The sequence below is a fragment of the Megascapheus bottae genome, chromosome 4 (assembly GCF_031878675.1).
Source record: "Megascapheus bottae isolate mThoBot1 chromosome 4, mThoBot2.hap1, whole genome shotgun sequence".
Classification (NCBI taxonomy): domain Eukaryota; kingdom Metazoa; phylum Chordata; class Mammalia; order Rodentia; family Geomyidae; genus Megascapheus; species Megascapheus bottae.
The window spans coordinates 61,826,069-61,853,801 of NC_143512.1; the positions used below are offsets into that span (position 1 = coordinate 61,826,069).

Sequence of the window (27,733 nt, forward strand, 5' to 3'; positions counted from 1 at the left end):
CAAATAGGCTTCTCTTTAAATTATGAATTTTCAGTAAAATTATGTTTCTTGAAACATCTTTCAGGTTCATTCTTGCAGGGAGCCGAGAAATCCATATCACTGATTCAAGGAGGCAGGAGTGAGTATGCAGCTGCTTTGGCATGGGAGAAAGGAAACTCTGGTCCAGAGCAGAAAGTATTTTCTGAGTGGTTGGAATCAGTGAAGGAAAACCCCGCTGTCATTGACTTTGAGGTAAAATTAGGAAGTAAGGAAGCATTCGTTCTTTAGCAGCCCAAATTGCATTTCATATAGTTCCTTTTCCATTTTCTCCTCTGCTGATAAAAGAAATGCCTTTCTTTAATATGTATGCCCAATGTACCTTCTTAAAAATCTTAAATGAACATCTATTGCATTTGCTATTCAAACAACCATTTTAATGCAGCATATAGAATTCCTAGCATGCATGTATACCTATCTGGAGAGGTAATTTAATGAGTAAATCAGTTCAGATTTGCTGCGAGTCCTGCTCTCTGTTCCATAAATGCATTTACTCTCTGTGTTTTCCTTGTAATTCTTTATTTGATAAACATTTCCAAATCTTCATTTACAATTCTGTTGCATAAAAGGAATTTCCAGATCCATTTGCTTTCCTTTTCCTATCACCATTGATTCAATTGACCAGTTTTGAATTTGGTGTGATTACATTCAAAAGGTAATTTTGTTATTTATTAAATACTTTGTCCACATATCAGTTACATACAATTTAGATTCATGTTTACATATAACATAGTTATGACACAGAAGTGTTCCAAAGAGGCTATTTCAATTATTTCAATTAAATGAAGATAAAGGCATTCAGTCAGAACCATTCACATGAGTTACCTGTATTATGACATGAAAATGACACCTGGATGCCAATCTGAGCATTTTTAAATCATACACTACAGAGACTGGCTATTTCTTTGGGATTTAAAAAAATAAAACCCCCTTTGTTCTTTGTAGTTCCATTATTTCTTACTGTAATTCCATTCATGCAACTAGCAAACTTACTTCCCCTTTTTTCCCACCATATATTTCATATATTTTCTTTTGTTTTGCCAGTCCTGGGCTTGAGCTCAGGACCTGAGCACTGTCCTTGGACTTTCTCAAGGCTAAAGCTCTACCACTTGAGCCTTAGCACCACTTCTGGCTTTTTTCTATGTATGTGGTACCAAGGAATTGAACCTGGGTCTTCGTGCATGCTAGGCAAGCACTCTACTACTAGGCCAAACTCCCGGCCCCCCACCATATATTTTCTTATCTGACTCTACCAAACATTAATATTATCCCATGGCATGGGAGCAGGGGTTGTCTGCATCCTCTAGATTTTTCTTCCCTGACTAAACATTATAGTTTACCAAAACATTAATGAACTTTAATAACTCCTGGCCAACTATCTCAGCATTTTGATATGCGCATTTGATGTTTGACAACTAACATGATGCAAGTCCAAGAAAACAACACCCGGAATAAAACAGTTCAATGAGAGAGTAAGTTCTTCTTACCAAAGAGAAAGTAAGTTCCACACATATTAACTGCCCTTGGGTACAAAAACTTTTCTCCTGCTCAACAGGCTGCTAGACAAGATTCTACAATAATCCCTTTGAAATGTGGTACTTTCCAAGGCATATCTTTCATTCTATGATGTTGGCAGTGATAGCACCATATTGCCAATGCGACTGTGACTGAGCTTCCTTTCTCTCATCTGCCCTTAGCTTGCCCCCATCATGGACCTGGTGAGAAACATCCCCTGTGCAGTGACCAAGCGGAATAACCTAAGGAAAGCTTTTCGAGAATACGCAGCCAAGTTTGACCCTTGTCAGTGTGCTCCATGCCCTAACAATGGCCGTGCCATGCTCTCTGGGACTGAGTGTGTGTGTGTGTGCAAGAGTGGTACCTATGGTGAGAACTGTGAGAAGCTCTCTCCAGACTACAAATCCAGTGAGTATCAGTGGTAGATTGTGAAGCAGACAATTATTCTCTCTCCATTTAAATAAAACAATGCTTAAGGCAACTGCTGCCTTGGGCAAACTCACAAGGAACCTTGAAAGCTGTATGTTTTAGGACTAGGAATAGGGCTCAAAATTGATAGTGTTTGCCTAGAAAACACCTGGTTCTGCACACTCATAAAAAGATAGAAATCCAAATAACCTCGGTGTTAGTTCAACTTGCAACGTACCAGTTACATGGTGACTTTGGCAAAGATATCTAACTTCACCCTGGTATAGTCTGCTCATCCATAAAGCAAGCTTGATACTAGTATTGACCCAATTTTAAATGTGTTCAGTTGTTCATATGTTTTTATGATCCACAAATAAAGAACACACAGAACAATGCCCACAACCTTAAATAATGTATATTATCAAATAAATATATGATGGTGTAATCACAAAATGTGTATGTATTATAATATGTAAGGAGGATGGTTTGGTAGGGAAAATCAAATCATTACTAAAGTTATCATATTAAGTCAGGTGATATTCATAATTGCCTCCAATTCTCCTTAGAAGAAGATGGAATATGGGAGAGAGATCTGTGTTCTACAGACTTTCAAAATGCAATTAATGTATAGTCTATATAAAAGATAGTGTATTTGTATGTTTGTGGGTACATACAAATGCAAATAATGTGTGCATACACAAATATATATAGATATAATATCTAAATCTATACTGATCTCTCTATCTCTATCTGTATTTCCTGATAGTGAAAAATGGCACATGTGGCTATTTTTATTCAGCCCAGGAAAACTGGAAAAAGAAACCAGATATGTAGCAAACTTCTTACACAAGTAATTTCTTTGAGTCTTCCCTATAGCCCTATAGTATTTCACAAAGCAGCTGACACAATGAAAGTCAAGGGAACTACATTGTACTGGCATTGAGCCCCAGTTTCCTCAGGCATATCATGAACTGTGGGTAACACTTTCTCTGTTCCAGGTGCAGTAGATGGGAACTGGGGCTGCTGGTCTTCCTGGAGTGCATGCAATGCTGCTTATAAAAGAATAAGAACCCGAGAATGCAATAACCCTGCCCCCCAACAAGGAGGGAGACATTGTGAGGGCCAGGAGAGGCAAGAGGAGGACTGCACGTTTTCAATAATGGAAAATACGTAAGGCTGGGTGTGAGGGAAAAATGGGTCATTCCTCCCACAGCTTAGAGGGTTTATCTATTTATCAACTGACTGCTACATAAAACAAATTATCCTATTGCTAAAGAAATCATCATAAATTTACATATGCCCAAACTGCATGTTAGTGAAGCATTGAATTTCCTGCTACACTTACTTAAGTAATGCCTCATCTTAGGCATGGAAATACACATATATACTTATATATGTGTACATATATATTTATCTTTCCCTTTTAGTGGGCAGCCATGCATCAGTGATGATGAAGAAATGAAAGAAGTAGATCTTCCTGAGACAGAAACAGATTCAGGATGTCCTCAGCCAGTTCTTCCAGAAAATGCATTTATCCGGGTAAGCATCCTGACCTTCACTTATGATTTGAAGTTCAAAAAGAAAAAGAATAGCTTGAATTTGATTAGTGAAAAAAAGAATGTGGAAAATGGGGAATTTTTCATTCGATATATTGTTCTTCAATTTTGATCATTATTAATTGGTTACAAAAGTACAAAGTAATATCTATAAATACTTAAGCAAATGTTTTGTAATTCTCTGGGCATGTCTTTATGATTGGTAGATGGTCACTTGTGTTCTTTTTACCAAGCAAGCTTACAAGACTGGTATGTTTGTATGGATGAAGAACAGAATTTCAGAATAATAAAGGTTTGGTAAACATACAAGAATCTGCATGTAAGATATGCCTATTCATCTCTGCGTCTCTGTATATTAATGCCATTCTCTAAGGCATGTTCTCAAAGAGCAAAACCAGACATGGACACAGTCATAAGAGGTGTTGAGTTAGCATTTGTATTATTAGGTCAGAAATTTGTGAAACACTGAAGCCGTTCAATATTCTTGTGCTACTCCTTAAATTTCTTCGAAACTATAATATATTTCTATGCTTTTTTTGAAAATTGAGTATTTACTGTCAGACCGCCCTATGGCTTTAAATATGCGTCTCTCAAGAGGAATATAATGTTACAAATTGATCACCGAGGCATGCTCTTTACCCATTCTTATCCATTTCATATTTCTTACACTTGCTAAGACCATAAATCTATCTAATATTTATGATGAAAGATCAGTGCCACTCCGTTCCCAAGACTAGCACATAGCTATCCATAAACCCCAGTATAAGCTAATATGTTTTTCCTATTCATTCATCTTCTGTCAACATTAAAATGCCATAAATGAAGGCTTTCAGGGAGGTAATATTTTAGAAGGAGGTAATTTTATTTAATCTTTATTCCAGTGCTGGGATTCTCAAGGGCATTTGAAAGCACAGAGTACAGGCTTCTGATCCCACAGTTTCTGAAATCCCCCAAACATCCATACCTAACAAGTTTCCAAACAGAACTGATGGCACTAGTTCTACCATCACCCAATGTCAAGTAAACTTTTGTCTACAACAGGGATGGGGAGTCAGAAACAATTCCATAAAGGCCAAATCCACTCTGCTCTACTTTTAAAAAATAATAATAATTGTGTTTCGGGGCTACTTTCACATAATAATCACAGGAGTAAATGATTATGACAGATCCTTTATGATCGTGTAGCTTACTATTCAGTGTTTGCTTTTTTAGAAAAGATTTGCTGATTTCTACCTTTAAAAAATAGTACAGCTAGAAATAAGAGAAGAAAAAAGTAGGAGAGAGCTTGAATAATGGCATTAATCTATTCGTGAAAATAGAGCCTCTCAATCTAATCATCTTTTAGTACAATCACAATGTCAATTCAATTTTGTTTTTTGTTGTTGATTTTTTATTTATGTTTTTAAATTGTATTTTATTGTCAGAGTGATATATAGAGGGGTACTGCTACATTTGTCCAGTCATAGCTATGTTGCTTCTTGAACATTGATACCCCTTCCCATGCTGTTTTCCCAATTTCTCTCTCCTTATCCCTTCCCAATCATCTTGTTTTTTTCATTTCCCTTCCGTATTTCAAATAAACAAATAAACATATATACAATATACCTGATACCAAAGTCAGATACAGAAACATGAGTAGATAAACTATAAGGGGGAAAAAGGAAAGAAATAACTTCAAATAGTACATTAAGAACAACAATCACCTCTGTTTCCACAACCTGGAGATCATTTTGCTTAGCCTAATCCTATATGGCCCTATGTACATAGCTTTTGAGCTATTGTGATCCACTGCTAGGAAAATCCTTGATGTGTGCCAATGATTACAAATGAGGGAAACCATAGAGTCTATGTTTCTTTGGGTCTGGTTTAGTTCACTTAATATGATTTTTCCAAGTCTTTCCATTTCCTTATGAATGGGGTGATGTCATTCTTTCTGATGACAGCATAGAATTCCATAGTTTATAAATACTACATCTTCTTGATTCATTCATCTACTGAGGGGAGATCTGGATTGATTCCATATCTTAGCTATAGTAAATCATGCTACAATGAACATGATCATGCTAGTAGCTTTAGTATGCTCTTGTTTATGTGCATTTGTGTAAATGCCCCAGGAGTGGAATTTCTAGGTCATGGGGAAGCTCTATGTTTAGTCTTATGAGGAATCACTGTACTGGTTCCAGAGTGGTTGAATGAGTTTACGCTCCCACCAACAGTGTAGTAGTGAGCCCTCCTGGCCACGTCCCAGCCAGCATCTCTTGTTATTGGATTTCTTGTCCATGGCCATTCTAACTGGAAAGAGGTAGAATCTCCAAGCTGTTTTAATTTGCATTTCTTTTTTTATTATTTTTTTGCCAGTACTGGGCCTTGAACTCAGGGCCTGTGCACTGTCCTTGGGCTTTCTCAAGAGCTCTACCATTTGAGCCACAGCATCACTTCTGGCTTTTTTTTCTATGTATATTGTACTGAAGAATCAAACTCAGGTCTTTGTCCATGCTTGCCAAGCACTTTACCACTAGACCAAACTCCCGCCCCTGATTTACATTTCTTTTATGGCCAGAGATGTGGAGCATTTCTTCATGTGTCTATTGACCATTCTTATTTTCTCTTCAGAAAAGTCTCTCTTTAGCCCATCTTTTATTGGGATAGTTGTATCTTTGAGTATTTGTTTTTGAGAGATTCAATTTTTTGCGCTGTAGGTATATTTTAGATATGAGGCCCTTGTCTTTTGTATGGCTAGTGATCTTCTCCCACTCTGTTGACTTGCAATTTAGCTTGCTAGCTATGACCTTTGCCAGACAGAAGCTCTGCAGTTTAATGCAGTACCATTTGTCCAAAATTTCTTTGTTATGTTTCTGGCCCTTTATTACAAAAAGTTTTAGTGGCACTATGCCTGAAGAGCTCAAGGACAGTAACCAGGCACAGAGTTCAAGCCCCACAACTGCCAAAAAAAAATTTAAAAAATAAGAAATTTTTGATCTGTGTCAAGGAGCACTAATATATCTATTTCTTCCTGTAAAGTTTTCAGGATATATGCTTTTACCTCCAGTTCTTTGATCCATCTGGAGTTGTTCTGGTGCAGGCTGAAATATAAGGATTTAACTTTAGTTTTCTATGGGTGTTTAATCAATTCTACCAGTACAATTTGCTGTCTTTCCTCCAGCCTATTTTTTTCTCTCTTATTGAAAACTAGGTGGCCATAGGTCTATGGGTTGATTTCTGGATCTTCAGTTCTATTCTATTGGTCCTCAGGCCTGTTCTTGTGCCAGTACCAAGCTGTTTTGATTATTGTAGCTCTGTAATAGAGTCTGAAGTTTGGTATTGATATTCTTCCAGTGCTATTATTTCTGCTAAAGATTGTCTTTTATTATTCCATATGAATTTTTTGGATTGCCTCCTCTATTTCATTAAAGAATGACATTGGGATATTGATAGGTATTACATTTAATTTGTATATATCCCTTGGAAGGATTGTCACTTTTCTTTTTCTTTTTTTTTTTATGCCAGTCCTGGGCTTGAGCTCAGGGCCTGAGCACCGTCCTTGGCCTTCCCAAGGCTAGACCGCTACCACTTGAGCCTCAGCATCACTTCCACTTTTTCCTATGTATGTGGTACGAAGGAATCGAACCCGGGTCTTTGTGCATGCTAGGCAAGCACTCTACCACTAGGCCAAACTCTGGGCCCCAGGATTGCCACTTTTATGATGTCAATTCTTCCAATCCAAGAGCATGGGAGGATTTTCCACTTCCTCAGTTCTGCTTTAATTTCTTTTTCAGGGTTTTAAAGTTTTTGTCATAGAAGTCCTTTACTTCCTTGGTTAATTTGTATTTTTGAGGCTATTACATAAGGAGTTGCTTTCCTGATTTTAGCCTCACTCTTCTTAATGCCAATTCAACACCGATTTTTGACAAGACACTTAAACCATTGCAACACTTTTCTATCTCTTAAATAAATTCACTCATTTTTTAATTAAAGGCCACATCTCTGTCAAAAGGTTTTATCTTAAATTTTCCTAATGTGGACTTTCTTGGATTTTTAGTGTTAAAAGTTTCTTTGATGGATTCGAACAGAAGCACATATACCTGTCAGTGAGGCATTTATACTATGATACACAAAGTCACAATGATGAGGACACAATTCCTGTCCCATAGGCAAGTGGCGATGACTTTAGATAGAGATCCCTTGTTTAGGTCGTCTAGAAGATTAGCTAGTCTGACCTTGCTGATTGCAACACACACTGTAGCTTCGTAAGTGAGATAAAGAAAAGGTTTAAGACATTAAAAACACATTAAAAACTATACTCCCCAGCACTCCATTTTCTTATGATTAGAGACATGCCAGAAATAACCAATCACAGAACAACTTCTTGTACCCAGGAAACCTTCCAGAAGACAAACTGAATCGTGTGGACTAGTAATAACAAAAGTTAATATTCTCAGCTTCAGTTCTCAGAGAATAACTTCTTTGCCAAGTCTTGGTTCTCTTCTCCCTGTTGACAAAGAAAACAAGCATTGTATTATATTATATTGCTAGCTCCCCTTCGTAAAGATTTGTGAAAGAGAGATCTGGTTGTGGTGCTGCACTCCAGTGTCAGGGACCAGGCGGAGGAATGTGATAGACACTAGATAAATGGAGAATTGTACAAGTTTCTCTAGGGAACTGCTAGTTCTGAAGCTGGACAGGCCATGTGGTTTGCACAGACGTGTGCTTGAGCTGAATCTTAATGGAAAAGTAAAGAGAAGGTGTGAAGGATAGAGGAAACAACTAAGTGAAGAAAATCAAGTCCCAAAAGAGAATATTAGATTCAAAGAATGATGGATAGCTTGTATCACTAGAACACACTCCTCAAATGAAAAGATGGGCTTCCAAGGAGAAAAGAGAACGTAAAAGGAGCCAAACTAACATTTCAAACTAAAAGACAGAAAATTTTAATCTTGAAAATTTTAATAATGCCCCTAAAAATGTAGTTGTAATTCATTATCCACTACCGAGAGAAATGCATAATAATCAAGTCTGGCAGAAAATAAGCATCATTTTCAATGACTTATAGGGAAATAATCACAATAACAATGGTATGCGTTTACTGTATAGGTAGGATATGTTATTCAGTTTACAGTCACATGACAGAAATGACACGATTTGTCTATTCTAGCACTAGTAAGATGTTCCATATATAACAACCAGCAAGATGTTCAGTAAAAAGTACACAAGCAAGCTTAGGCTATAAGATTCTTTTTTATAAATAATTTTTATTGTGATTAATAGAAGGGTTACATTATATTCACCAGATAGAAGGAGCATATCTTCACAAACATTGATACCCTTTCTCATGACATGGTCCCCATTTCTCTCCCACCCTCCCCCTGCTTATCTTGATTCCCCCCTTACCTATCCAATCTCAAATAACCAATTAAGCACATATAAAATATATCAGATAACAAGGTGAAAAATTGTAACAATATGAGATAACCAAGGGATGTCAAAAGAGATGAGAGATAATATATTAAAGACAGCAGTCGCTCATTATATGGCTTTTGTTTCCTTATCCTGGAGGTCCTTACATTTTGTGTCATACTGTTTGGCCTAATGGCTCTAGATTTTGCTCTATTGTAAATCTCTGCTGGGGGAGATCCCAAGGTTTCTACTGATTATGACAAATGAGGGAGACAATTGGGCCTATGTTCCTTTGAGTCTGGCTTACTTCACTTAATATGATTTTTTCTAACTCTTTCCATTTCCTTACAAATGAGGCAATGTCATTCTTTCTGACAGCAGCATAGAATTCCATTTTGTATAAATACCACATCTTGTTGATCCACTCATCAACTGAGGGGCATCTGAGTTGGTTCAATATCTTTGCTACGGTAAAGAGTGCTGTAATGAATTCATTGTACTAGTGAATTTAGTATGTCCTTGTTTCTGGACTTGGAGAAAACTGTAGCTGAGTAGGTACAGGAGTGATGGAATGTACAATCCTGGATGACCTGGAGATAATTAGAAGTCATTGCTCATTACAGTAATTCATTCTCTGCGGTCTGTCTTAATTCTAGAATGAGAAGAAGCTCTACTCTGTTGGAGAAGAAATAGAAATTTCATGCCTTACTGGATTCAAAGCTGTTGGATACCAGTACTTCACCTGCTTACTAGACAGAACCTGGAGGCGAGGAGATGTAGAATGCCAACGTGAGCATGTGTCCACTATAAATAGAGAACAAATAATCACACCCTCACATCAATATGTTCACCTATTTCTTAGTCACTACAGCAAAAAGGTTTAGCCAGTTTTTTTGGTTTAGCCAGATTTTCTAAAATGAGAAATCCCTCTGCATGACAAGACTCCCGCCCCAGCACCTTTTCCTCTTCCACACAGTACTGTGAAGCATGCTCTTATGGAAAAAAAATCCAGAAAGCCAGTACCTAGCCACAGACATCTGACTTGTCTGACATACAAATCAGTGCAATTTGATGAGATCCAAGAAGATGATACTAAGTCTCTTTATAGAACAGAAGTGGGATTTTCTGTGAGATGCAGTTTTCCTCAGGGCATTTGATTTTCTTTCTCTTTTTTTCCTTTTTTTGTTGGTTGCAGGGCTTGAACTCTGGGCCTGTGTGTCGTCTCTGAGCACTTCAGCTCAAGGCTACCACCCAACCCGTTGAGCCACAGCTCCACTTCCCATTTTCTAGTGGTTAATTGGCAATAAGAGTCTCGTGGTCTTTAATATCCAGGCTTGCTTGGAACCTTGATTTTCAGATCTCAGCTTTCTGAGTAGCTAGTATTGCAGGCGTGAGCCACCTTGTCTAGCTGGGCATTTGATTTTTGGAGCATGTTCACTTCCTTTGCTGAGAAGCAGTGAATGAGCTGGTAGACTCTTCACATTCACATACTCATGTTGCAATAGAACAAAGAGAGAGAGAGAGGAGAGAGAGAGAGAAAAGAGAGGGTGGGGGATTTCAAACAAAGCTCAAATAGAGACACCTAAGATTCAATTCAGAGGTACCTAGATGCCCAGTGACACCAGTATAATTCAAATGTCCTGTTTCTTGGTCACTCACAATATGGTTGTTTGCTTTTGGGAAAACACAAAAGAGGAAAGAAATTATCTCTCCAAAGGTAATGATTCCAAAAATATAACAGAAGTTTCCCAAGCAGGTTCTTTAGCTAGGGAAGCTCAGATATCAAAACTAAAAGGAGTTTTTTTCAGTGGGTCTGTGGTCAAAGGAATGAGAATTACACTGACTGGTCAGGGTCCTCTCTATGGAGAGAGAGAGACTACTTCCAGCCTCAGAAGCTACCACAGACAAGTTTACCAAAATTAACAGCTTCTAAAGGCTGATTGGTTAGCAAACCCAGTTACATATATGCTTCTATTGATTGGATGCTTCCACCTGGCCTATCCTGACCTTGTTACTGGGCCTTGTTATTGAAAACTGACTGTTTTTGGAACTGTTTTGTAAGTAATGTTTAGTCTCTTCATGGTCAAGTCAGTTTGAACTTAAATAACAAGTTTTGTTTTGGTTTTCTTCTTTAGGCAAGGTCAGTTTGTACTGACATAACAGAATGGCTGTTCAAATAAGACGGAGTTACTCAGGCTAAGATGGAGTAAGGCTAAAAACTGGTCCCTACATCTCTTAGATTTTTCTAATCAAAAGAAGTACCAAGAGTATACATAGGCCAAAAAACATCTCATTAACAAACCTCTTGGATCACATCAAATCTGTCTCTGTTTGTTGTGTGCTCTGCTTCACTGAACACCTGAAGAATTGACATGTTGCTTTTACCCCACACACACCCCAGGGACAGAGTGCCTCAAGCCAGTTCTTCAAGAAGCTCTGAAGCTCACACCTTTTCAAAGAGTATACAGACGGGGTGAATCCATTGAACTAACCTGCCCCCATGGCTTCTCTGTGGCTGGGCCATCGAGGTACATGTGCCAGGGAGATTCCTGGACACCACCCATTCCAAACTCACTGACCTGTGAGAAAGGTGAGGATTTTAGTATGGTTCAAGTTCTCCCCAATAGCTGCCAATTCCTCCACTCTTTTGGAGACAGAAGGCTGAAGAAGCTCCTTGAAGGAGAAGTTAAATTTCACTCTGGATAGAGATGATGAGGAGCGATTAGTAAAACAGAGGCCTTCAAGTTCTAGAGGGTAAGTTTAACTTTGTTTTTCAATAAAAAAGAAAACCTCAGTATTTAAAGAAGGAAAAGATTTCATGTTGAACAAGATCAGAATTGATGGCTAACTTCTGAAATAGGGTCCATGTGCAGACCCATCTAAAGCAGCAAACACATTAATAGTTGTCTTGTGATTACCTAAAATAGAAATATTATGATGTTCTTTGAGTAAAGTTGGTTCCATACATTATCTTCATTTTGCAAGCTCAGATTCTCTGAATCACAGTTTTAACTCAGTATGATGCACATATTTTATTTATTTTTTTAGTTTTTTTCATATATTTTTATTGTTATTAATAGAAGGGTTACATGATATTTGCCAGATAGATGGTGTATTGATTCCCATACATTAATACCCTTTCACATGTCTTGGTCCCCATTACCCTCCCCCCCACCCCCACCCCTCATCTTGTTTTCCCCCCTTTCCTATCCAATTTCAAATAACCAAATACAAATATATCCGATATATCAGGTAACAAAGTGAGATAGCAGTGTTGCTTTGTGCCAAAAATATGGAGTCTCTCTAGCCAGTATTGAGATATATTTTTAAAATGAAAAGAAACATAATTGTATTTAAAAAGAAGGAAAGATTAAAAAGGGGGTAGAAAAAAAGAAGGGAAAGGAAGGGAAGGAAACAGGAAGGGAAGGCAAAGACAATCCCATACCAATGTCAATCTCAATAACCATGATCTAATCTGAACTACAAGTTTATGAAAGGTATAAGCCAAATTTCAACCAAGGTTCATTAGGAAATGAAAATAGCTACCAAGAAAAAAAAACAAATATTTTCAGTCCTTAGCATGGACTTTAACATATATTAGCCTCTTTCCTTCCCTTACTAAATCCTACACCTCATAGGCTAAAGAGAAACTTTGATTCGAATTTTCCATTCTGCCATGTGATTTGTTGAATATCTAAATATGTCTGCTTACTTCTTCCCATGACAACTAATTTGCCCCTGAAGGCCATTCTGACCTTGTAGATGCTCAATAAGTCAGATCTGGAGCAAGGAAATTTATTTCATCTTATGAATTCCAGTTATGAATTCAATTCTAGTCCAACATAACCAATCTGAAAGTTCTTGGGTATGCTTCCGTTTTCTCTGCATGTATAATATACCCTGTGAGGCATTTCCTTCTTTTAACCCTTTTCCTCACATGCACATTATCTTCTTCCTCATCTTAGTCTCAGTATCATTTCCTTGGATTGTTCCTTACTTTTCCTACTTAGCTTTTATGGTAGTGTATATAAACCATACTTCATTTGCTTTCTTCATAATATTTTCTTCAACCTTTTCTTATAAATTCATTATTAGATTACTTGGTTAATGAATGTTTTCCATTATCTCAAGAGTATCAAATGTACCCACCTCTCTTCACCTCTGACTTTGGAATTTTCAGCCTGCTTACGTGGGTTTCTATAATCTTCCACCTTCTTTATTTTCATAAAAAATGGACCATGGCTGGTTCTTTCCCTGTCTTTCTCTCCATGCCTTGCTCTTTTCTGTCTCCTTCCTTTATTCCCTCTCTCCTTTTCTTTCTCCATTCCTCAGTTATTTTTCCCTTCCTTTTCTCCCATAATATCCTAATGTTTAGGAGTTTTTCAGGGTATATAGCTACTTTGAGGAGCTGAATTTCTCCATTGACTCTTCTTATTAGAAACTCTTTCAACCGATTATTCCTCAAATCCTATTTAACATTATCATAGTTACAGTCACTACTAGATCTAATGTGTGTAATTTTCATCTTCATTTTCTTTGACCTTTTAGCAGCTCTGAACAGCGTTGCCCTTCGAGTCATACATTCTTTCCCAGGCTTCCTTTTTCTTCTTTAGCTCCAACGTCTTTGACTGTAGCTTTCTGATTGGGGAATCCTTTTGCCTATGTTAGGATTTATAATGGTGGAAACTTTTTTGTCAATCATGGGGTTTGAACTCAGGGCTTAGGTGCTGTCCCTCCAGCTCTTTCTGCTCAAAGCTAGAGCTCTACCTCATTAAACCACCGCTCTACTTCCAGTTTTTGAGTGATTGAGACAAGAGTTTTATGGGGACTTCTCTACCCAGTCTGGCTTCTAATCATGATTTTCATATCTCAGCCTCCTGAGTAGCTAGGATTATAGGCCTGAACCACCATGGAATTCTTAAGATCAGATCTACCTTACACTCTGAGTGGAAAATCCTACTTGTATCCAAAGCTTCAATGAGTTCCTCTGGGACTGAATGGATTTAAATCTTTAGCACAGACTTCTAGACCAAGCTCTAAACATGAATCTCCAGGCTCTTCTATGTCTGTCCAGTTTGGATAGCTTAAGGATAACATCTATACACTCTCAATCCATATGGAAAACTCTTGATGCCTCATTTTTTCCTTCCTAAATCCAAGCACTTTCTAATATTTTCTATGACAAGGAATAGTAGTTCTCTTATGCCAATCAAAAAACTAACAATTATGTAACTTACTTCATTATATAATATTATTGCTTTTAATCTGCTATATGTGTATGACTCAGGTGTCTTCTATCTTTCCTTTTACACCTTGGTCCAGATTACCATTCCCTTTTCATATGAGCTGGTATAATAACCCCACAAATTGTCTGTCATATCCCTCTTGACCTTTTTACTTATTCTCTACACACTAATCAGCCTTCATTTCTTTTTCAAAATGCAGACCTGGTTTACTCACACTACTCTCTGTTTAAGACCCATCAAAGACCGTCCACTGATTGGAAAATGAAAGGAGAAAGACTTTTCAGCATCACCTATTGTGTGTCTACTTTCCAGGTTGAATTTTGCTATTTATTTTGTTTTTCTGCATTTCAACCCCACTGGGTTTCTTTCTGTTCCAGAAAAGTCACATACTGCCTCCCTTCTGAGCAATTTCATACCCGATGTTCTGTTTCAAACAACATCTGCCTTTCCTCCATCTTACCATTTCTGACTTTTCTACCTACATCAATTTTCTTGATTATATGCTTTCTCTTTAATAGCACTAATCATGGCAGCAATTCTATATGTATTACTGTGTTTATTTGATCAATGTCAGTCTGCCTTCACCAGATATAGGTCATATTTTGCTCAATCTACTATGTCCAGAACCTAACCAATGTGCTGGGAAATATCATAAATAGGTTTGATAAATATTTGAAAAACAAATGAATAAAAAGTTCCCTAATTTCACTTTCCTTAGTTCTCTGGATTTCACCCAAATTTTAATTTGAAAAATGACAACAAGGACATTTCGGATGAAAAATTTCATAACAATGTATTTGGAGAAAGTAAAATAAATGATCTAACTCTAGGAGATAAATGAAAACCCTTTACCATTGCCTTTCACTCGAGTCTAAGCTTGACAGTGGAAATACATGCAGTGCATTGTTCCTTGTCTCTGATCTTTTTTTGTTTCAGATATTCTGAAAAAATTAAACAGCCACTGTCAGCCTGGACAAAAACAAGTGGGATCTGAATGCACATGTATGTCTCCAGAAGAAGACTGTAGGTATGAGATCCTGTTTGCAAATTAGGAAAATCCAGTCTAATGTAACCACCTTCTTAAAGCACAAATATTAAATATATTAATTTTCACTTAACTGATAACCCTGTTCCTTGCTGAATTTCACCTTCTTTGCTGAGTAGCTAGATTTTTAAATGATCTCTGCCTTGTCCCTAAGCTTGCCCTTAGTTAAATGTCAGCATTTTACTTTAAAGAACTTGAAAATTTTCAAGCTCATCTATATCAAAAGCCTTCCTGTAAGGAAAAGTTACAACTCCAGTAGCTTATGGTAAAGTAATCTGAGCGGAAATTTTACACACACACACACATACCACCACCACCGTCATCATCACATGGATAATTCGTTCATACTAGAGAAGAAAACCTAGGGAAGAAAATTAGCATGTTCTCTCGTGAGTTCCATAAGTGGTCAGCTAGCTTCTTTGTTGGAATACTTGCCTTTGTATTGCTGAATTTAAAGTAGATTCAAAGTAGTAATGAGCCTTTATTTCATGATCTAAGACTGCTCTGCTAAAGAAGGAATACCACATTCTCTCTTCTTCAGTTTCCATAGAAGATACACTGCTTGCTTCCACCTTATTGGTTTTCTTTTACACCCTCACTGCAAGTCTGAGGATGCAGTTTTCTGACTAGAGCCAAAGCCATTCTGAAAACTGGAGTTAGATGACTGAAGAGTGAAAGTGTGGATGTTGGGAAGAAGCTGAAAGTGTGGATGTTAGGAAGAAGCTAATAGCCAACAACTTTGACTACTTCATTTTTTCTAATGACTAAGAAATGTTTGCAGAGAATCGATTTATGTCTTTTTTGATGGCATGACAAATATCTTTTTCTGTATAATTCCACCTACATAGTTGAGCCCAAAGGAGACTCTGCTCTGTCTGCCTTCCTCAACACTCATTTCAAATGGTGCCCCAAGTAGCTTCTTATTGCTGGAATCTCCCCAACTACAGATGGCTTTCTGGGGATTTTATATTTTCTACTGTTCACTTAACAGGGGAGGTTTCTATCTACATAATAGGAAATCTTGAGAACCCAAGACTCTACTAAAACTCTTCATTGTAACGCTATGTACCTCACATTTCTTTTTATGATATTGACTGAACATAGAAAGTAGGCACTTTTGCCTAGTATTAGCTCTATTTACTGAAAACAATCCTGTGCATTAGACATAGAGGACCTTTCAAAGTTGTTTTTGCAGTCCTGAGGTTTGAACTCAGGACTTCACACCTGTTAGGCACTCTTCCATTTGAACCATACATCCAGTGATATTTTTTCTTTCATATATTTTTGTTGTAATTAATAGAAGGGTTACATTATATTCACCAGGTAGAAGGTGCATTACTTCACAAACATTGATACCCTTTCTCATGTCTTGGTCCCCTTTTCCCTCCCCCCATCCCTGCCCCTCCAGTGCATTTTACTGATTTGTTTTAGAATGGGATTTGACCTTTTGCTCAAACCAGTCTGGACTAAAATTCTTCTATTCATGCTCCCCACCCCCCCAATAACTAGGATGACAGAGTGATACCCCTCTAGCCTGGCATTTCTGTTAAGATGAGATTTTTGAGAACTTTTAGCTTGGGCTGGATTTAAATCATATGTCTTTCAAATCTCAGCTCCTTACATGTCTGGGATGACAGAGCATGCCACTGCTTCCAGGTATTGTTTGAGTGCAGGGTTTTGAGAACTTTGTGCCTCAGTTGCTCATGAACCTCTGATCTTGACCTCACAAGCAGCTAGGACTACAGATGTGAGCTACCAGTTATAGGCCCTCAAGGCCCATTCACTTAATCGCAGTACACTTAATCACTGTTCTGGAACAGTATATAATACTATAGCTTATATGATACTCATAACTAACACCAAGTTATAATGTGTTTTTAGAGTTAGAGGATGTATAGAAGATTTGGGGCTAAATTGACCCAGGCAAGCATCAAACTTTAGTCAAGACCTGAACTGAATGTTGACGTGCAGAGAAGAATGCTAGAATGCTGAGTGAGCAGAACTTGGATGCCAAGAGGGAAACATAATCTTATTAGCTTAGAAATTGATCAATACAGTTGGGCACTGGTGGCTCACATCAGTAATCTTAGCTACTCAGGAGACTGAGACCTGAGGATTGAGGATTAAAGCTAGCCTGGACAGGAAAGTCTGTGAGACTCCTAACGCCATCTAACCACCAGAAAACTAAAAATGGTGCTGTGGCACAAAGTGGTACAATTCTAGTCTTGAGCAAAAGGAATTCAGGGACAGTGCTCAGGGCACCGAGTTCAAGCCCCCCCCAAAAAAGACAAATACAACACAGAGTTGGGCACATGACTCAAGCAATAAAGCTCTTGCAAGCAATCAAAGGTCTGAATTCAAACACTATGGCTAAGAGAAGAAATAACTTTCAACTGATACAAATGTCAGGTGATAAAGGAGGAAGATAGGAAAAATAATGGAAGAAAAGTTAATGGCAATCTCATTTTGATCTTTCAATTCTTCGGGCTTAAATTTGAAATCACTTAAGATTGTAAATTAGACTAATCTTAGGCAGCATATGAACTGAGAGGTGAGAAACTGGGTAAAAAATAAATTTAAGTGGGAAAACAGAGAGTGGTGAGTTGACATGCCAAGTTTACTATGTCACATGTGATTTCCTGGTTCTCAGGTGTAACGTCTTGCTTTTCTTCCTTGTATAGCCATTATTCAGAAGATCTCTGTGTCTTTGATTTGAGCTCCAACCATTATTTTACTTCACCTGCTTGCAACTTTTTGGCCAAGAGATGCTTAAATAATGAGCACCTCCATTTTCTACATATTGGTTCCTGCCAAGATGGTCCACAGTTACAGTGGGGTCTTGAAAGGACAAAACTCGCATCCAACAGCACAAAAAAAGAATTGTGTGGCTTTGATACATGCTATGACTGGGAAAAATGTTCAGGTAAGTAACAGTGGGGACCATGTACTAGAAATGTTGTTACTAAAAATTCAGTTAGATTGGATTAAATGGTAAATTTTTGTATTTAGATATCATTTATTGTGTATGCCAGTCCTGGGACTTGAACTCAGAGCCTGGTTATTGTCCCTGAATTTTCTTGTTCAAGGTTAGTGATCTACCACTTGAGATACAGCTGCACTCCACCATTTTTAGTGGCTAATTGGAAATAAGGATCTTGCAGATTTTTCTGCCCAGGCTGGCTTTGAACCATGATCCTCATACCTCAGCTTCCTGGATAACTAGGATTACAGGCCTGAGATGACAACATCCATGGTATGCATGCTCATTATTTAAGATTTCTTTTTTAAGCCTCACACAATGGCTCCGGCCAGTAATCCTAACTACTACAGAGGTGGAGAGATCAAGGGATTTCAGTTCCAGGCCAACTCAGACAGATAAAGTTCTTAAGACTATTTCAACCAATGTTTGAGCCTGGTTATGACCTCCCCAGCCACAGAGCGACGGGGCTCAATGTCATGAGACTTTCATCCATAGTGCCACTGGGAACACAACAACAAAACAAAGATACCTGTCCATTGTAAACGTTGTAATTCAAACATGCCTAACCTTCCCTGGTGCTTGTGTCCCCTAGGACCATCAGAGCGTTCCAGAGTGTTTCACATGAATACCAATTGACAGAGCATCTTTCTGACATTACTAAGTCCATTTCCAGAACGTAGAACCAGTCAGGTATTATTCAAGCAGAAGCCTTACACATAAACCAGGCCCCACATGCACTGGCATTATGTCTTCCTTGTAGAGTAGTCCCCAGCCCTCAACTGCTTCTTTTTTCTACCCTTGGGAGTTCAAACAGATGCTCCAAAGATCTCCCTGGCCCATCCTACAGTGGTATTTCTGGCCCAGAGACAGATTCTTATTCCCAGAAAAAAGCCCAGTGAGTGGACTGCTCCCACAGGTTGTACAGACAACCACCACCACCACAAAAATTTCCTTGGGGCCTCACATGTTTCAGAGGTCTACCTGAATATAATAGAAAATAATATAGGATTATATTCTAATATTTTACAGATCAACAGTGATCACTTATGACATAAAGTTATTTCCAATATATGATTTACTTCATATTTAGTTGTTGGTTAAGTCCATAAAATTTCCCCTGAACATTTGCTGTTATAAACAATGATTTGATAGATAAGTCAATCATGTAACTCTATCATCTAAGATTATTTCCCTAGGATATATCCTAGAAGATAGAATTTCTAGGATATATCCTAAGGAAATATTTTAAGTACAAAGTTTTTGCTGACAGACTGTGTCAACCTACTTTGTAGAAATGCTTTTATCATAATATGCTCTAATCTGTAACATGTTAGATTCTTCCCTCTCACACCGTCACTAAGCATTCCAGTTGTCACTCTTTAAATATCTGTCAATTTAACACTTCAAAAGTGGCATTAAATTTTCCTTCTCATAAGTGTCTTTATGTTGTCACTACATTCATGAGTTGCTTGAAAGCATGAACTTCACCAATTCTTTGTTCTAGAATGGAGTCTGACCTTGACATAACCAAAGTAAGCTTTATGTTATACACAAGGATAATATTTAACAGAAATGGAATAAGCAGCTAAATTTCCCTTGCATCACACTTCTAAAAAATGAATCTTACATGCAGACATGAAATATGCAGTGGAAAACGTATGGTACTCTTTTCATCTAACTTCTGCCGAAACTACCTCATGTCTACAAGATGAAAAACAGGAACTTTATTGTTCCTCTTGGATCTTCTTCCAGCGTCTGGCCAATATTCTTCAGTACAGTCCTGAGAAGAAGAAAGCTTTTGCTAAACTCAGGTCCTCCCTGATCCACTTAAACCTAATTATCAAGACTCAGCTCCTTTGGCAGGCCACACTACCAGACCAAGACAGAAGGTAGATATGTCAGACTGATACAGAAGAGAAATGGCTGCCTCAGGGAGCCTCTTATTATTGATCATCAAATGTTATATCTGAATTCTAAAAATATCTACTGCCAACCAACAAGAAGGATTTCATTGAACAAATATCCATTTATCCATTTAAGCAGCTGATTTGTGAAGTCACTGGCAGGATGAGAGGCTGAAGACAAACTGTTAGCAATAGTTGAAGGAGATCCATTAAACACTGGCTGCATGAATAACCTTAATGCAAGACAGCATAATAAAGGCTGTAAGAGAAAGAGAAATATCTCCATGCCGTTATTTAATAAGCAGATGAGTGTGAGAGCTGAGTCTTGAAGGATAAATTAGTGGAGTGTGTCGGGGTCCTTCATCCCCGGTCCCTCTCAACTAGTAGGAGGGATGGGGAAAAACAAGTCCCGACCAGGATGAGCCACAAGAGGAGAGGGCTCACTGTCCTCCCGCACTCAGCCTTCCTTCCCTGGAGCACGAACAGAGACACCACGCAGCTTCCTCAAGGCAGGAAAAGCTCTCTCTCTCCGAAAAGACCCTTCCTGAGGAAGCCCCTCCTCTAATATACCCTCACTCTAGGCCCCAGCAGAGAGTGATAAACAATAACACATTTGTCACCAAAGCGAATCAAGTCTTGCGCCCTGCCTCTTGTGCCTTGCCTTGTCTCAGCAGAAAGTTATTAGACATGCGTTACTCGGCTCCCAACAGGAGTGGTGAGAGGATCCTTTCGATTCTGGCAGTTGGAAAATAATAAAGCTCTAAGTCAGAATCATTCAAAAAAAATGGTGGTTTATAGCCTTTCCAAAATCTGAGAGACTGGATGTCTTTACCAGAGACAGAAAGACCCTTCTTCCAACAATCAATGACTTTTCACAGCTATGATCTTTTCTGACAAGAACATAGAAAGGAAACATATGGGGTTGGCACCAGGGCTTGGGTGGTAGCGTGCCTGCCAACGAGAAAAAGTATCAAATACCTAGCTTGTGTACCTTTCTTGACCAAAGGAATGCATACTTTGTCATAATGTTTCTAACCAGGAGCAAGAGGCTTTGCATATGAGTATCTCCTTGCTTCCTTGATATTTTTTCCCATGATTGAAACATTGGAAAGAACTGACATTTGCTTAAGCTATTTACATTGGTATTAATGGACACAAATTTTCTGGCAATATTAATTATCCCAGATCCATCAAATACATTTCTTCTTGTATACATTCACTCAAAATTTTTTAGTTAACTAGTAAGAGCTGAGTAGAGCATGTGTGTGGATGAACCATAATTAATATTACCAAATACACTTCTCGGAGAAAAAAAAACATTTGAAAACATAACACGAAAATATAAGAATGTTATATGTGATACTGGGAAGTGTATAGTAAAACAGGTTAAAGAACAAATGCTTTGTTAGATGAGTAAAAATTGAACATTTTAACACATTTTGAAAATGAGTATTTTTTCAGTGTTGTTTGAATATTCAAAAGGGGTTAATTTTCTTGGAATGGAGAAAATTAAAAAGATGTTAGAAAGAGGTCTGATTGTGAAAGATCCTGAATTTTAACTACAATCTGCACATATGTAAGAAAGTATCTCGTTCATTAAAATTTTCTTAAGCCAGGTAGGCTCAAGGGTAGAGCAATAGCCTTGAGCTGAAGAGCTCAGGGACAGTCCCCAGGCCGAGTTCAAGCACTATGACCCACCAAAAAAAAATGTCTTTAGTTGGCTCAAAAATCAGACTGCACTGAAAAATTAATCAATTTAACTGCTTACTAAAAATACATATTACAAGTATAACCCAGTAATATTCTACAAATAAATGGAGAACTATGCTCCTTGTAGTAGTGTAGAAGTATGTTACAGAGCTCAGGCTGTGGGTGATTGACTATAAAAGCCTGGTTGGTTGTGGGTTGGGGTAGTTAAACTTCTGGACCTTGCTGGCTTTGTAGTTGTCCAAGCCTCTCCGTTGACTCTGAGAGTCTTTTGTTCCACTGACTGCTCTAGTGTTTTTGTTCATTATCACTCACAACCTAGCCATTCTTAGGAACTAAGTAAAGCCAAACCCTACGACATTGTAATGTTTTACACTGTCTCTCTCCATTTCTCATTGCAGAATCCACTTCCCGATGTATCTGTTTGTTGCCTCCTCAGTGCATCAAGGGAGGAAACCAACTCTATTGTGTCAAAATAGGATCTTTGACACGTGAGAAAACGATGAACATCTGTGAAGTGGGAGCTGTGCAGTGTGCAAACAGGAAGGTGGAAATACTACACCCTGGGAGGTGTTTGGTCTAACTGCTACCAACACACAGACGTACTGTGCAAAAACAGTGCAAAAACAATCTGTACAGAACCTTCTTAGGCAAAGAACAAAATTTTTAGAGATTACAAATTCTCAGACAGAAATTCTTTTGTGCTAGTTTTGTATCTCTATTCTGCCCACAATTTTCCTGTATACCATCACTTAACAAGTTTCATATGGCCCTATACACTACCTTTGAGTCATGACTTTTGCACGCATCTAGAAAATTCTCTTGTTCACACTACATGAAGAAAATGGAAATTCTGAGGATCTAATTAAAAATATGAGCAAAACAATACATTGTTTATTTAATGTACCAACAACACAAAATCTATAAAAGCCATGAAACATTCTGGAAATCCAAACCTCATGTATTCATTAAACAAACAATTTACAGTGTCAAATACTACCGTGTCTTTTGAAATCAGTCATAACTAAACCAGGCAGAACATCTTGCTTCTATTAAGACCACATTTCTATGGGAGCAAACACACAAAAACTACACCAATCATGCAACATATGTAGTATGCTTGATGTTGATCATTTAGTAAGCCATACAAATTAGATATCTGTTTCTTAGAGAAGCCAGAGGGGACCAGAAATGAGTCTGTATTTCTAACAACTTTCTAGGTAGCATTTGTAATGTCTACCACTGAAACACATTTTGAAAACACCTAATTTAGAGAAGGAAGTGTCATTAGACAGCTAAATTTCATTCAGGAATTAAGCTCATAAACATGGCCAGCCAACCTTCAAACAGGTGTGTACAACACACTCCCTTTCCTTCTACAACCCTCTGAAACTTCTGACCTTGTAAGAGGAAGTGATGACCCATATCAACTGTGGACTTAAATGTTTACTGCAGGTCCTCTTAGATCTCATTTCTCATAAAATGTTGGCAAATCAAAAATATCTTGTACGATCAATGGAGAATGAAGAAAATAATGAAGAAGGAATCCCCTGAAAACAGAATATCTGTTTTCCTGGAAAAATAGAAAGCCAGTGGGACACCTTATCCTCAGAATTCAGTCATCTATACTTTCCCTAGATATGCCACCCCTTTTCATTGTGCAAGTAACATAGGGCACTGTTACAAGCTTCCAAATTAGGTTAGAGGAAAGAACCTCTAAATAGTCCCATATCCTAAGGAGGGCCAGTTACATCTGAGTCTGACTGGATTCTACACAAACTCTCACAGCTCTAAAGTAGTATGGAAAGGAGGGCAGACTTGGACTCTGTAGGCATGCACACACAGTGTTTACGATAAGAGTTCTGGGGTTTTTTTTCCTTTTGAGGATAAATGAAGATGTTGAAAATATTTCCTGAAGCTAGATGACCGAAGTCCCATAGAAATGTATTTGTGGGGTACAGGGGCACATGGAATAAGAATATGCTACCCTGGCTGAATAGATGCTACAGTGCTGCAGAATCTTAGGGTTACTACTGGAGAGGGTGTTCATGAATGGATCCTGGAGGTGCAGATCCACGCGGGAGCATTTCTCCCTTCCAGGAACTGAGAATAGTTCCTGCCTAGTGCTTGAAAGGAAGATGCTTCCAGAAGAGACCTGTACCACTGGCATGGTAAGAAAGGAGAACGATGCAGCTTTTTTCAGAGGTGAAGCCCACAGCTGGGAGTGTCGCCTAGATTGTTTGCCTAGCATACATAAAGCCCTGGGTTCAAGTCCTCAGTACCATGTACACAGAAAAGGCCTGAAGTGGCTCTGTGGCTCAAATAGCAGAGCACTAGCCTAGAGCGAAAGTGTTCAAGGACAGTGGCCAGGTCCTGAGTTCAAGTCCCAAGACTGCCCCTTCCCCCAAAAAAAGGATAAGATGCGAATCACAGGGAAGGAATAAACTTACAGGTAAACCCATAATTCCACACTAAAGAACAGGAAAGACTGGCTGCAAGTGAAGGAATCACACAAGATAAAACTCAGATGTAAAATCCACGAATTAAACTGAATCAACTTTTAAAATCAGAAAGTGATCAGAAATCTATGTGATCTTTCACAAACCTAGTTGAGAGGAGAGAGAACAAAATGGATTTGCCAGAATATACAGAAAACTGGAACTGTGAGAACAAAGTATCACATTTCTGTTGGCTTGGAACAATATAAATTGTTTTGTCTAGTTTAGAGAAACCAGAACTCTGAAATAAAGGTGTTTATGAGAGCTACAGAAAGCTCACAGGCAATACTGTTTGATATTTGCCTCTCCCCGCTCCCAGGGGTTACCATCAATCTCTCGTATTCTTTGACTTATAGTTCTATTCCTTACTTTCTACCTCCATTATCACATCAAATTTCACTTGTCAATGTTGCAAAAAATCCCATTGTCTATCTGGGACACTATTCATGTTGCCTAGGACCATTCTAATAACCCTGTCTCATCTTGATTATATTTGCAAAGCCTTTGGTTTTAGATAAAGTGATATTCCCAGGTGTAAAATTTTCACCCCACCTTTTGGGTGGACATGATGGGGGAAAAAGGTATTTCCAGTTATTCCAGCAATTGCATTCCTTTGTTTGATTAAAATCACTCATATTTGCTTTAAAGTATTTTATTCTTTTACTTCTTTTACAGTCTTCCTTTTTTAATGGTGATTAGTTGGTCTTTTTGCCATCTCAGTTACCTTTGTTTCAAAGAATTTTTTAAGTGCACTAATCCATTAAAGTTTGCATTAGGCTGATTTGCATACCATTTATCAGTTGAATTTTTCACACTCTAGTATTAATATTAATGTAGCAATTTAGTATAATAGGTGTTAGAAGCTAGTGGTAAAATTATCATCATGAAGCAGAGAGCAAAACTGGAACATATTAAATATCTGGAGTTTAGACCTAGAATCCCCCAACTCTGTCCTACAAGATTAAATACATTCTAGATCAAAGGTAAAATCTTTATCCTCTGAGATTATTAGAGATGTATACTAAGCATTTATTTTTGTAGAAGTAACTGTAAATCAGTTCAGGTTTTGCTAAATATACATTTTAATTCTGTTGATTCTCCAACTATATGATTGCATAGGTTATTTATTTCAGAAGTGCTGGAAGAACCACAAGTATGATTCTCAGACTAGGATAATCCAGTACTCTGGTAGGATGATATAAGAGTTTAATTAAAGATGTCCTCTTCATAGCAATCTTCAGTAAAGATCATTGCATTTTGGAATATGTTAGATTTTTTCCCTCCTTCTACAAACCCTTTGATTTACAAGTGGCTAAGCTTCTCTATTGTTTCCAAGAGAGCACCCGCAACTACATGTACACCACATGGCTCCCTAAATTCTGATTCTCAGTCACACAAATCTGATTGGTCACAAGGTTTCTGGTGGGAACTAGATGCCAACATGCCTGGAAGCTTGAGTCGTTGGATGCCAGTGATAGGTTTTCTGTAAGGTCACCTTCATTCATTTAGAATACAGTGAGAGTGGAATCAGTGATGCATCCTGCTTCTAAGCGAACAAATGGCCTGCAAAATGATAGTTATATTCAGCCTGTTTTATGAATGTGACACAGGCCACTGCTGCCCTATTTATCTTCTTGACAAGTTCTGCTGCACAGCTTCAGTTCCACATGTCTAGTGTCAGTTAGTGGAGGTGGATGTCACCAATCAAGGGACTCAGGGGACAGATGGTACATTGAAAGTCACAATTGCAGAGAGTTATATAAAGATATTTATCACTATATGATTTATAATGGCAAACAATGACAGACCTTAAATATCCAATACTAAATTATTCCCCCCCTCTGGTAATGGGAATGTATGAGGTCATTGACAAACATATTTTTTAAGATTTTAGAAGACGTAGTAAAGTTTAAAAAGCAGACTTCAAAACTATACATGTTCACTGCTATGCAAGTTGTATGTCTATAAGTGCCTTTAGAAACAATATTGCTAAAATGCACAGTAACTTTTCTTTTATATTTTTCTATGTTGTCTATAGAAATATATAGAAAATATGAGTGCAATTTTAAAAGATTATTTTTAAGTTTTCGTTATGGAGTTATACAAAGGAGTTTAAATTCAACAGATCCGTTCTCTAATCAGGACATGTTTTTTTAATAATAGGGCACAAAAAAATAATTATTTTTTCAGTTCTAGGTAAATGAGACAAGATAATTAATCGTGCTATGTGCACATTCTGATGGTTTATATAATAAAGAACATCCTAATCTGGATTTGCTCACATTAAGGAGATTCGGTAGATTTCAGTCAAATGCATACATCATTTATCAATTTATAATCATTTACTGAATACCTACTAAGTCACAGCAGTTTGATTTACAAACTCTTGATTTACAAAATTTATTGAGGTGCTCATCATATAACTAAGAGATTATAAGATTTGCTTAATTCAGTTATGCAAAGTAGAAAGCAACGAATGGCTATTTAAAAAATACAGTTAGAGGACTGGGAATAGTAGCGCATGCTTTGAAACCTAGCTACTGAAGAAAAAGAACTATGCCTTAATGCAAGACCCTATCTGAATTATAAACTAAAGATCATAATCAATAGGGGTATATCTCAAGTGATAGAACACATGCCTAATAAATGCAAGGCCCTCAATTCAATTCCAAATACTACAAAAAGAAAAAAAAGGAAGAAAAGAGATAATGAAAGTGGAGATGTTGGAAGAACAAAGAAAACTTGATTGTAAACACATTCGATTTAACTTACTAGTGTAATGTCTTTTTTTTCCCCCCATTTCCCTCCCCCACCCCCAACCCCACTCCCATCCCTCATCTTGTTTCCCCCCTTCCCTATCCTATTTCAAATAACCAAATAAGCATATGTACAATATATCAGATAACAAGGTAAAATACTGTGACAATATGAGATAACCAAGGGACAGCAAAAGAGATGAGAGATAATATAGTAGATTAAGGACAACATCACATATAATATGGCTATTGTTTCTATATCCTCGAGGTCCTTTAATTTAGCGTCATCCTATATGGCCTTATGTATCTAGGTTTTGGTCTATTGTAAATCTCTGCTAGGAGAGCCCAAGGTTAGTGCAATGTCTTAAAGGAATTTTTTTTTGCCAGTCCTGGGCCTTGATCTCAGGGCTAGAGCTCTACCACTTTAGCCACAGCACCACTTCTGACTTTTTTCTATGTATGTGGTACAGAGGAATCGAACCTGGGTCTTCATGCATGCTAGGCAAGCACTCTACCACTAGGCCAAACTACTAGACCATTAAAAAAATTTTAATTACCTTTAAGTAGTTGTACCAAATGGTTTTATTTCAGCAGGCCAGTTTGTGAGTACAATATATCTCGGTCAATGTCATCCTTTCTATCATTTTCTCCATCTTTCCCAACTTGATTCTCACCTTACATTTCAAAT

At 37.7% G+C, this 27,733-nt stretch overlaps 1 protein-coding gene across 1 annotated transcript in view; it reads left to right on the plus strand.

Annotated features, from left to right (window-relative positions):
- The window catches only part of C6 (complement C6), a 64,812-nt gene extending 42,135 nt beyond the window's left edge, over window positions 1-22,677 (plus strand). The window contains exons 10-18 of the mRNA XM_090331999.1: window positions 65-231; window positions 1,734-1,959; window positions 2,958-3,129; window positions 3,387-3,498; window positions 9,566-9,698; window positions 11,311-11,499; window positions 15,092-15,182; window positions 17,882-18,123; window positions 22,193-22,677. Of these exons, the coding sequence (XP_090188125.1) occupies window positions 65-231; window positions 1,734-1,959; window positions 2,958-3,129; window positions 3,387-3,498; window positions 9,566-9,698; window positions 11,311-11,499; window positions 15,092-15,182; window positions 17,882-18,123; window positions 22,193-22,374 (1,514 nt within the window). The 3' untranslated portion in view covers window positions 22,375-22,677. The remainder of the gene's footprint in view (window positions 1-64; window positions 232-1,733; window positions 1,960-2,957; window positions 3,130-3,386; window positions 3,499-9,565; window positions 9,699-11,310; window positions 11,500-15,091; window positions 15,183-17,881; window positions 18,124-22,192) is intronic.
- The last annotated feature ends 5,056 nt before the right edge of the window (window positions 22,678-27,733 follow it).